The sequence below is a fragment of the Heterocephalus glaber genome, unplaced genomic scaffold, assembly GCF_053883595.1.
Source record: "Heterocephalus glaber isolate CG9 unplaced genomic scaffold, H.glaber_assembly_v1.0 deba00000281, whole genome shotgun sequence".
Lineage (NCBI taxonomy): Eukaryota > Metazoa > Chordata > Mammalia > Rodentia > Bathyergidae > Heterocephalus > Heterocephalus glaber.
The window spans coordinates 9,249,277-9,260,993 of record NW_028258139.1 but is presented as its reverse complement, the minus strand read 5'-3'; the positions used below and the strand labels follow the sequence as shown (position 1 = coordinate 9,260,993).

The window sequence follows — 11,717 nt, the reverse complement described above, 5'->3', positions numbered from 1 at the left end:
TTACTTCCAAGCCTCACATTTAAAATTTTATTTTAGGGGTGGGTTACTAGGGATTGAACTCAGGGATGTTCTACCACTGAGCTCCATCCCCTGCCTTTTTTGAAACAGGGTCTCAATAAGTTGCCCATGGTGGTCTTGAGCTTGCCATCCTCCTGCTTCAGCCTCCTGAGTAGCTGGGATTACAGGGCTGCACCACTGTACCTGCCTCCAAGCTCTACTTTCCCTGCAAAGAAGGGCTGTGGTCTATCTTTCCTTTCAGGTCAGTGCCCTGGCATATTCCTTCTGTGCTGGTCATACGATTTTGTCCACATCAGTCCTGGCCAGGTGTGCTTCTTTCTGCAGTAGCTGTAACAGCCAGCAGGCTCCAGCTCCAGCTTCCACAGCAGGGACTCCAGCTGGCTCCAGGCTCCTGTTGTTGGTGTTCCTCCCTGCTGTTTATGTACGTTTCAGAGAGAAGCAGTGATCTCAAGGCCTGTAGTCTGAGATGCTTCTGATGCCTGAGAGGTGAATAGACTTGGGAAGAGTCCTGGAAGTTCCCTGGGAAGTGGCCTGCAGCAAAGGGAGGAGAGCTAGCTAGAATCCTTGTCTTCAGTCTCCTGGCGATGACTGCACTCATGAAGGGTGACATGAGTGCCCTCCAGGTCCCTATGCGCCGAGTAAACTTAGGGACACTGAACCATCTGAACAACCTGGGCACAGAGGCTCAAGGCCCAAGCCACTGGGCTCCCGCCAGCTGGAAGGAAGGGGGCCAGGACCCCAGGATTGTTCCAGTTTGGCGAATCTCTATGTCAAAGACATGCTTCCTGACCAGAGACCACGTACAGGGGCTTAGTTCCAAAGGGCAGCTTCTTACCAAAATGGGGCCCTCCGGCAGTTTTTCAAATGGCAGATGATCGCTGAGTCAGGATACACGGAAGACTGAGGGAAAAAGCACAAACTAAGAAACAAACAAATGAACAATGTCTTCAAACTTGCGTCCATCCACACACATGCTAGAGCTAGGACTTCTGTGGATACTGCCTAGATACAGACATGGGTTCTGGATCACTACCAGATACACAAAAATGACTGAAGAAATACTCTGTATTTCTTTAAACATTTTTATTGCGCATAAAATGGACCATTCTCCTTTGTGGGTTGGATGTTCAGATGTTACCACCCTTTTTTTTTTTTTTTTTGGCAGTGTTGGGATGGAACCCAGAGCTTGGTGCATGCTAAGCATACACTCTTACCACTGAGCTATACCCCCAGACCCTAAACTTTTTATCAAATTCTCCTTGGACTCCTGGTCAAAATCAGCTTGGGGAGGCTGCTGGGGGCAAAGACCCAAAGATATTGACTGAGCAGGGTTAGAATCTTATGTGGAGCTATTGGTTGGCCTCAGGCTTGGGCTCGGAAGCTGCTTCTGCCTGTTCCCCAGGGTGCCAACTGTGGATCCCCACTGCACTCAGCCTTGTGTCTGGGCTCACTCCAATGGACTCTGGCTTTTATATGTGTGTCTACATGTATATAGACTCTGCTTCCTTGCCTTCAGGGACAAACTTAATTCTTGGGAAGAAAACTTGGCTGGAGCTGCATGCATTTCCAGAGATGGAAAACATTTCATGTAGCAAGTCACCAGAGTACTGAAATCAACTAGTGGTTACAAACTGGAAGCTTTAAAAAGAAAAAGTGCTCTCCAAGAACCTGAAGTCCTAACACTTTCGGGAGTGAACAGCTGGGGGACATCTGGCTGGCTGGTGGATTTATGAGGCCTCTCTGTAGTCTTTGGCCCCCTTGAAAGTGACTGCAGGCAGCAGCATGTGCTTTGGAAAGATGTAGTGGTGTCAAGGCTGACCAGGGCTGGGCAGCAGCAAGAGGCTGAGGAAACCTGGGCCTTCTGCTACGTGAGGTCACGTGAAGTACAGCACTATCGCTGCTGTCACTCTGGAAACTGCTTCCTTGTTCTGGGGGGTTAGTGGAACAATGGGGACAGAGGCAGCTCTGCCGGGCTTGCAGGAAGGGGAGAGAGTAAGGGAAAAGGCCACACAGGCAATGAAGGTCCTGTCTGCAGTCCAATGTTTACTGGGAGATGGGGGTTTGAAGATGGAATGGAGAATACTCTCCTCTCCCCCTTTAGGAAAAGAGAATAAAAATGGAGACTGCCTCATTGGAAAACAGGATGCGAGGAAGTCAGAGCTGCGATGATCACAGCAGCACAACTAGGTTTCCACAGGACAGATGGCAGCTTTTAGACAAAGTGAAGAGAAAGGTTGTTTGCTCCTTCGTAGTTAGATGAATGTTCAAGTTGAGGCACAGTGTGGTTCCATGGGAAGTCCAGGTCAGCACCGTCCCCTGGCCCATTGCCAGGAGTGGCCACAGTGCCCCCTCCTGGATGGGCCTGGCACTGACACCCCTGGGCTGACCCTGTGCTGATTCTCTTGACAGATAAGCACCCACCCCTCTCTGCCCCAGTTTTCTCAGTCAGTGGCTTAGATAAGCTGTATACAGCTAGTCTCTGGCTGAACCATGAGAATGAATAGCTTGGCTTATGGAGCTGGTTACACGGTTCTCATTAGCCCTTGCTGCCCCAAGGAGATCCTAGTACAGGGAGGGGAGAGAGGGCTGGAGTCAACCCTGTTTGCCTTAGAGCAGCCTAAATCCCAACGCGCAGGGCAGTAGTCATGCTCCCATCTGGCTGACCCTTGGGCCAGACTGAGTCCATGGTCCCACCCTACAGGGTCTTGCCAGCCCGAGGGAGCTTATGCCCAAGCTTTAACACACCCACACAGGGTGGTGGCACCCTGGCACCAAAACCAAGAGAAGCATCCCAACAGGGAGAGAGGAGAGTGGCATCTCTGCCTCTCCGCTTACCCCCAGCAGTGCTGAGGTGCAGCTCTGACAAGCAAACGATTCAGATGTAGAAGCCCAGTGTCATAGCGAGGGAAGGCTGGTGAGTGGGTGGGTGGGACGGGCGACAGGTACTGGAGGGGACAGAAAAGCTGTGAGCAAGGGCCCAGAGGGCCTCGAGCTACTCCCTGATGCCAACCAGGTCAGTAACACTATGAAGAAGCTAATAAATAGATGCATGTAACAAGCAGTCAGTCAGTCCCGAATCAGGCTATGTGTGGGACATTGCTGAGACCTCTGTCACTCCTACACACAGGTGCCAGGTGATCAGTGTCTCTAGTAAGGATATAAAAATGAAGTTGCTTCTTTTCAAGTATTAAAAAAATAAGTTAATTGACGAAAGGGTCCAAAGTGGCTGAGGATCTTGCCAGGTTGTCAGCTTCTTTTCAATGTGCAAATGCAGGAAGAATACCCAGGGAGAAGGTAACCTCCTGCCCATGGGAAGTGCTGAACAACGACAACGACAACGCCTGTCAGCAGGGGGCTTGACGTGTAGGGCCTCCCCCAGCCCCCAAATTCAGTACTTTCCAGTGTCAAAATGGTTGTGAACAAAAAGCAAATGCAGCAGTCCATAGGCCTCAGGCTGCGGCCAATGAGAGCAGAGGCCAAGGGTGTTTGGCCACCTGAGGCCCAATGTGCGGCACTGGGGCTGGGGGTGCCCCCTCTTGCATCCTCTTAACTTGCATAATGAATTCAGAGCCTGCCACCCCTCTGCTCCCCCTGCGATGCTGGCTTGGGCACCTTGTGGCCGGCCTTGTTCTCTTGTGGGTCTCTAGAACTTGCTTTTGTGGGGTGTCTTTTCCTTTCTTTGGTGGTGCTTCAGGAAGTGTGAAGACAACAGCTGCCCTGCTCTGCGGGGTGCTCTCCGTGGCTATTGTGGCATTGAAGAGAGGGAGCAGTTTCCTTCCCTTACCAAATATGGCAGCAAAAGGAAGGTGCGCCAGGCAGCACCCTTAGGACCGTGCAGTTTCCCCCTCTTTAGCGGGAAGTCCCAGTGGGCCTCTTCCCAGGAGGCGGAGTCACCTCAGATAATCACTGTAGCCTGGGGCTTTCCCATGGCACGGCACGCAAGAACACGGCCCTCTGAGTGTGGACTCCCAGGCAGCGCCAACCTCCTCGGATGTTGGATCCGGGGGCTTGGGAGAAAGTAGGCTGGCAGGCAGGTGCCAACACACGCCAGTGCACCTGCTAGAGATCAGGACCAGTTCAGGCTGAAGCCCTTTGACAGCATGGCGGCTTCCAGGTCCTTGTCCTCCTCTTTTTCCCGGAGCCGCTGCTCCTCCAGCAGGGCCACCAGAGAGTCTCTCTGCTCTACCACTTCCAGCATCTCATTCAGGATCTTCTTTTCCTCTGACAACTCCTCCTCTGTCTTCAGGTGATCTGGAGGAGCAGCCAAGGGCATGAGGTGGGCAGTCTTGGAGGCGGCAGCCCGCACCGGCCCCTGGGTGGCCCGCCTGGGCTTACCTTCCACCGCCATGCGCTCCCGCAGCTCCTGCTGTAGTCGGCTCTGCCGGTCCTCCAGCTCCAGCTCCCGGGCACTGAGACAGGAGGGATACAGTGACAGTGACTCCGACACCTCACCAAGTCAGGGCTGCAGCAGGTCTACTGCTGCTGTAACCCCTGAGCTGGGCCCCCAACCTCAGACTACTCACAAAATCATCAGCTCTGACTCGTAGCGGACCATAGCATTTTTCTCTTGCACCAGCTTGAACCACTCCTGCATCAGCTTGGGATCATCTTTCTTGCCCATGCCTGCCAAGAGAGAGCGGGTGTCAGGCTGCAGGAACCAGCTCTGCCTACCCTGGCCCAGAGGAAGTCATCACACCGGGGCAAATGTGCAAAGAGAGCCGAGCAAGATGCTGCCGGAACACTCCCAAGCCAGGTCCAAAGTCTGCCTACTGCCTTCCGGGAGGGGGCAGAGAATGACACCCCTGCATTGTGCCTCCCCTCTGGGGTCTAAAGGGGCATCTGTCTTCTATCTGCCCTGCCCATGCCCTACCCTCAATCCACAGTAACCCTGGCCAGTGGTGACTGTTCCTCCTCACACGCTTGCTGCTACCTCCCTGCTCAGTGGCTTTCTTCTGGTATGTCTTAAATTGCTTTGCTGCCATCCCCCACACCTAAATTTTTTTCATTCATTTAATATTTATTTGGCACTTGCTATGTACTAGGTCTCCTTTGAGAAAAGTAGTCTAATAAACAGGGCAAATGTAAATTTTAAAATAATATTTTTTTCAGTGCTGTGGGTCAAAAACAGGGCCTCTTACACGCTAGATGCTAGGCAAGTGCTCTACCACTGAGCTGTATACCCAGCCCTAGCACTTTATTCTTTTAAGTCGTACTCATTTAACCCAGTTCTTTCTCTGGGGCCACTACTATTAACAATTCATCATTGCTTTATATCCTGACCAGGAAGACACCACTTATTTTTCCCCCACTGTGGTATTAGGGATTGGACCTAGGGGCCCTCTGCCACTTAACTGCATCCCCAGCCCCTTTTATTTTTGGACAGGGTCACCCTAAGTTTCCCAGGCTGGGCTTGAACTTGTGATCCTCCTGCTTCAGTCTCCACACAGCTGGGATGACAGACATATGCCACCACGTGGGCCCAGCAGGAAGATGCCACTTCTTAACATGCAGCCTTCCATGTTTCCTGATGAGCAAGCTAAAGGGTCCTGCGTGGCAGGCGAGGGGCATCCCAGGTAACTATCAGCTTTCTCACCTGTGGACCCTGGAGGAGGTGGCTATGCTCTGCTCTACAATCCCAGCAGCAGTGCTGGTGCCTCTGCTGCCTTGGGCTGCCCTGAATCAACACACAGTAGGCCCCTGAGTTTCGACCAGGAGTGGCTGGATCCATGCTTAACTGCAGCAGGAGGATGAAAAACTTTGCAAGGAATAAGCCATCCAGGAAGAACCAAAATTCTTTTTCCCTTGGAGCACAAAGATGCTTATGGCAAAAAAGTGGTCCTGGCTGAAAGACAGATTGTCAGTAGCTTTTTAATGTTTCTGTATTACAAATTGTTTTGAGAATCTCATGAAAGCTAAAGACTCTTCCTAGAAAAATGGTTATGTGTACAAATCATTTTCTATTTATTTATTATGGTGCTGGGGATTGAACTCAGGGCACTGTGCATCTTAGGTAAGTGTTGACCACTGGCTGTATCCCCCAGCTTGATATCAAACAATTTTAGAAAGAATTTTGGGGTGTTCACAGACTTCCTGAAGCCCAGCCACAAGCCTTGGGTTAAGAGGTGATGGACCAGGAAATCTCTCGGCCTCTTCTACTTCCTGAGGTGTCTGGTTGGACTACGTCCGGCGGCAAGGGGATCTTCTCAGGTGGCGGGCCCTTACTTCTACCTGTGCTTGGCCGCCTGACCCTCTTGCACACCAGTCAAAGCCAAAGCTCCTGTGGAACTGTCCGCTTGATATGTGAGGCCCAAGCCAGTGAGTTCTTAGTCAGTGGCCACACTCTGGAGAGGCAGAAATGTATGGTGTCCACACAAGCAACCGTTAGTGTCTGCACATGCAGCTCTGCTCTGAGGGGGCACCCCGCCCGTGCTCTATTCTTGGGGACAGAGCCCTGACCCCAGTGCTACCTGTGTGTCTGGGGCCTGAGCTCTCCTCATCCAATCCAACAGACTTGGGTCCTGGCTCAGTTCCATGCATTCCTTCCAAGCATCTCTGCACAGTGTGCCCGCATGGCCATGAGGATGGAGCCGGAGGCATGCAAGCTGCCCTCCTGCCCACCTCCCAGGTGGAAAGACAGGAAACCCTGCTGGGGACATCTGGACACTGCTCATGAGCCACGGTGGTGCTCGGTCACAGCGATGAGCAGGGGATGTTTGGGGGGTGGGTGAAGTCAATGTAACAGCCATGGAGAGCAGAGTAGGAGGTTAGCAAGGGTTAGTCATGGCCACACTCCCCGCCCCCTTCCACATGCCTTGTCAAAGACAATCTTATCACCACAACAGACTTCAAATCAGACAAACTTAAAAACAAAACAAAACAAAACGCACTCAGCAAGACACGAGGTAGAAAAGTTCGCTTTTTGTGGTTGTCGGTAAAGAACTTGGGGCACTTGTGTAGGTAGACCAGTCTTTGTAAGGACAGTATTCCTTGACTCTGTCAGTACAAATCGCTGCCTGCGTGGGAGGTGCTTCCCCAGTGTTCCCAGCCCCTGTCTGGTGGAAGTGAGGCACACAGGCCCCAGCCGTGAGCGGAGGCAGTACCACAGGGCCATCTGCAGCCTCCAGATGCCGGGCCTGGAGGCCTCGGCTGCCCTCTGTACCCAGCGCCCGAGACAGTCAAAGGGATACTGTGCCTTGTAAGAAACTGCCACATACTCATAACACTCTGGAATGGGCTGTCACGTGTCAGAGAAGGAAGGAGTAACAATTGGGCTTTGGCTCCCTGTGGGACTGACATGGCCACGACCCCGCCGAGGCGGTGGGGTTTCGGGGGGCGAGGTTACGTTACCTTCCTGGACACAGCAAGGGCAGAAGGAGAGAGGTCTACGCCGTGGAGTCCCGCCACTGGGCTCAACTTCAAAAAGGACCAAACAAGGAAGAGGAGAGGAAGAAATGGAGGAAGACAAAAAAGGAAGAGAAAAAAGAGGAGGAGATGGAGGAGAGGTGGAATTTGGACGTGGAAAGGGACAGGGAAAAGGTGAAATAAAAAATAAGCAGAGGACAAAAGCAGAAAAAGTGAGAAAAGAACAACAGGAGGAAAAGAAAAAAAATACAAGAAATGGAGAAGCAGAAACAGGGGAAACAAAGTCTACAAATGAATTAAGTCCTTTTTTCAGCAGGGAAACTGAACAAGAGCAGGCCCTGGTAAGGGCAGGGGTATCGACGTGGGCATGTGGCCTAACGGGCGGTGGATCCCTCCAGAGACACTCGTTCCCTTCTTCACACCTCAGTGGCTCAGGGCCAAGTGGGGACTCACCTTCCTCCTCGCCCTGACCGGGAGGGTGGTGACCCTTGGGCATTAGCGTGCCGTGAACTTGGCTGTTGGCCTCCTCCTCACAAACACCCAAGCCCTGGGAGGCCTGCCTACCTTGTGGAACAGAGTGTGCTATGTGGCCGGTGTTGCTTCTAGGTGTGCAGGTGGTAATCTGAGGTCACCAACCAAACCTAAGTGAAACATTCTAAGAGATCATCCCAGACACCCATGCTTGAGGTTAAACTACCTGTGGATGAGTCTGGAGGCCAGGGGGTGCTGCCACCCTTGGGTGCTGTGCCCACAGACAGGAACTCTGAGTCTGTGGAGGCAGCACCCTCATCTAGGGCTGCGCTGCAGGGGTCTATGTGTGCAATGCTTTCAATTCAGCACCAGGACCACTTGGGGGAGACGCGTATACACAGAGGCAATTCCACCAGTCAGTGTCACTGTCCCTCCCATGTGACAGCCACCCTCTTCTCCTGGCCCTTCCATCTCGTGGAAGGATCCAATGTCACAGCAGGGGGATGCTGTCACACTGTGGACTGTAAGACAGAGAAGGGGTGAGCTGACAGGACATGCCAACAACTCACAGCAACAACGCTGGTAAAAGTGGGGACAGGACAGCTGAGAGGAGACAGTGTGCAGAGACATCTCCAGACCCTGGGGAGACCTGCTGGCCAATCGAGGAAGAGGGAGAGGAGCTGAGCAAGGGACCATCACAGAACCAAGAGCACACACAGGACACAGTGGAGCCCAGGGAGCGACAGGCCAGAGCTGAGCGGGTGGCTTAGGATAAGATGGGGTTAGGTCACCAGGAGGGCCAGCCTGACCAAATGCTGGTGGAGAGGCCATTCTGTTCTGCAGGGGAAAAGCACAGGAACCATATTTTCTTCCAAGCCCTTCCCCGTCCTGCACAGCACTCTGTGCACAGTGAATCTGACCTGGGGTACAACTTCAAAACGGAAGCCACAGAGTGTGTGGGAAGCGCTGATCATACCCAGTGTTTAGTGGACATGACTCTGGCTGGCTGATGCCTGGGGATCGGGGAGAAGGGCTTCTTTCCTCAGAAACTTGCTTGCCTTCCAGCTGACCTGTGTTCAGCCTTCTTGGTGTCAAAGTATAGTCTTTTTTTTTTTGGTACCGGGGATCAAACTCGGGTCCTTGTGCTTGCGGGGCAGGTGGCGGAGCCACTGAGCTAAATCCCCGGCTCGTGTAGGGTCTGTTTTGAGGTTCGTAATACCTGGATAAATCCCTTAAATACAATGTCAACAAACAACTTCTGCCACTGTGTGAGACTGAGGTTACACATGATATTCATCAGCAAGGGACAGAGACATGATATGCAACCAGTACACATCCGAACCAGGTAGGTGTCTGTGTGCGTGTGTGTGTGTGTGTGTGTGTGTGTGTGTGTGCTGCGTGTGCTTCCATCTTCTAAATATCACCAAACACAGTCTTCCTCTCCTTTCATGTAGACCACGTTCCTTCTACACCCTTCCTGATACACAGCACACTTTCATATAACAATATTGAGAAACAGGAAATGAAATTAGAAAAAGTGGACATCAGGTAAAGCCAAGTGTTTAAAAGAAAAGAAAAGGAAGAAAAGGGGAAAAAAGGCATTATCCTAACAGCAGACAAAAGGAAGTATGGGACAGGCCAGGAGGGCGTCCATCTGAGGGGTGGACAGGAAGATACCACAGGGCTCATACTTCCTTTAGGCTCCAAGACGTCCATAATAGATGTGCACTATTTTTATAATCAAAAGGAACACCCAGAGGGGCCGGGGATTTCGCTCAGTGGTTCTGCCACCTGCTGTGCAAGCTCAAGGACCCAAGTTCAATCCCCGGTACCAAAAAAAAAAAAAAAACAAAAACACCCAGAGAAAGGGAAGGGGGAAATAATCACATGGGGAGTTCCACACCAGCCTAGTATCTGAAATGAGCATGCGAGCCAGGCCCAGAGGCATTGACTTGGATGGTAATTTCTTTGCCTTTTATGGAGATATGAAAAATAGGTGATCTGGTCCACTGGTCCTAAGAGCAAAGATGTTGTTAAGCTTCTGGGAAAAAATTTTAAATTTAAGGGTAACAGGTTCCTGTGTCTTTTGAACGGTACCTTGGTTATCACTTCTCAGAATGTTTCTGCAGCCTCTGGACTTGGGTCAGCTCTTCTGTGCTCCCCCAAACTTGGTCCTGGTGGGAGGAAGCTCTTTACTAGCCATGCCCCTCTCTCCCTGGGCCTCTGCCTGCCTTCCACTCTCTGTGCTCACTCAGTCTACTCTATGCCTTGCCCATAAGCTCCACCTCATCCCCCAGCAGGACCGATGCTGGCCACTCGCAGCAGTAGCTCACCTTGACACCTGGGGCCAGGCAATGTATGTCACTCAACCTTAAGAAGCAGCAGAGTATCATGAAGTGACGTGCGCTTCATCACTTTCCAGTGTGGTACAGAAAAACTGAGAGGAGTGTCTCTCCACTGGCCCAGGGTGGCTGGCTGTACATGCATCAGACTCCTTGTGTTTGAATGGCAGATTGAGGCTCAAAGGAGTGAAACTTAGCAGAGCCTGAACTAAGCTCCAGATCTTTCTTTCCTATGATGAACTAAGAACTTGCCTTCTCTAAGAGCTCACATAGGCTCTAACATGACGTGGCTGGAGGATTCCCACAGGAATGCCAGACCAGGAAGGGAGGAGCACATCCCTTCCTCCCCAGCTTTCAAAGAGGCCCAGAGAGGACAGGGAGGGTACAGCCTGAATCTAGATCTCTTCCTCTTAAATTGAGGGTGCTCTTCACAGAACCTCCTTGCCCGGGACCTACCTAGACATGGCAGTCTCTAGGCCCTGCTTCTCCTACCTCGGGCTGGCCCAGGACCCAGCCCTGTGGTAGAATGGCTGGCGGGGAGAGAGAACAGAGAATCCTAGGGCAAGTCCCCTTCTCTCTACTTGTTCTTTCTTTCCTTGCTTCCCTCCCTTCCTCTTTTTCTTGTACTGCTGGGATGAAACCCAGGGCCTTGAGCATGTTAGGCAAGTTCTCCAACACAGAGTGACACCCTTGGCCTCTTACTTGTTCGTTTCCATATTTCTACATTCCCCCTACTTCCCCATAAAGGAAGTGTCCCAGACATGTCACCCCAACACACTGCATCCTCCCCCTTCATCCTATTAGCAAATGAACCAAACTCTCATAGAGTTGGAACAAACAAGCAACTAAACCAACCTTCAAGACAGTGAGACTGGATGCTCCTCTGAAACGTACAGATGAGGCAGAGGGCAGAGAGGGGTTAGCGCCTTCCTTACCGGAACTGAAGTCTGTCAGGGTCAAGACCAAGACCGAGGGACAGTGCAAGTTGTGAGGGGAGAGGCGGCTTGAGGCCCTGTCACCCTCAACCACCGGCCCACGCACTTGGTGCTGATATCAGAAACAACCAGCAACACCTTGTAAGGGTTATGGGCTTGTTTTACAGACAAGGTTAGAGGCTACTGCTTTCTCTACGAAATGTTACGGAGTATCTCTGCTATACCAGGCACTCTGCTGGCCAGCCATCAGCCCCGTTTTTCTTAAGAGCCAAGAGCAACAGATGGTTGGAAGCAACAGATGAGGGCAGCACAGAAGGAAAGTTGACAGACCAGTCTCAGGGATTCCAGGACAAAAAGGAAGAGACCCACCAGCGCAGGATGAGCCCTGGCACCTGCCTCATCCCTGTATCTAAGCTCCTAGCTCCCACTTGTTGGACAAAGAAGTCATTGTGAGAGTTAAAGTGACAGGGCTCCCCTAGGCCGGCCAAGGGGAAACTCGATCCCAGAAGTCCCAGCCTGGAGTGCGGTGCTTCCCTGGACACACCGGCTAAGTCCTGGAGGGTCACCAGCCTCACACTGTCCGCAAAGA

General features: G+C 52.0%; 1 protein-coding gene across 23 annotated transcripts in view; it reads right to left on the bottom strand.

Moving 5' to 3' along the window:
* The window catches only part of Mical3 (microtubule associated monooxygenase, calponin and LIM domain containing 3), a 213,499-nt gene continuing 201,782 nt past the window's right edge, over positions 1–11,717 (bottom strand). For 17 of the 23 annotated variants that reach the window (XM_087182237.1, XM_087182148.1, XM_087182175.1 and 14 more), the window contains 4 exons: positions 7,366–7,431; positions 4,542–4,641; positions 4,354–4,427; positions 1,087–4,269 (listed from right to left, as the gene is read on the bottom strand). In XM_087182237.1, coding sequence (XP_087038363.1) covers positions 4,085–4,269; positions 4,354–4,427; positions 4,542–4,641; positions 7,366–7,431 — 425 coding nt within the window. In that variant the 3' untranslated portion in view covers positions 1,087–4,084. Of the gene's footprint in view, positions 919–1,086; positions 4,270–4,353; positions 4,428–4,541; positions 4,642–7,365; positions 7,432–9,948; positions 10,026–11,717 lie in introns of those variants that run through there. The other 6 variants (XM_087182171.1, XM_087182188.1, XM_087182235.1 and 3 more) reach the window with 4 other exon arrangements.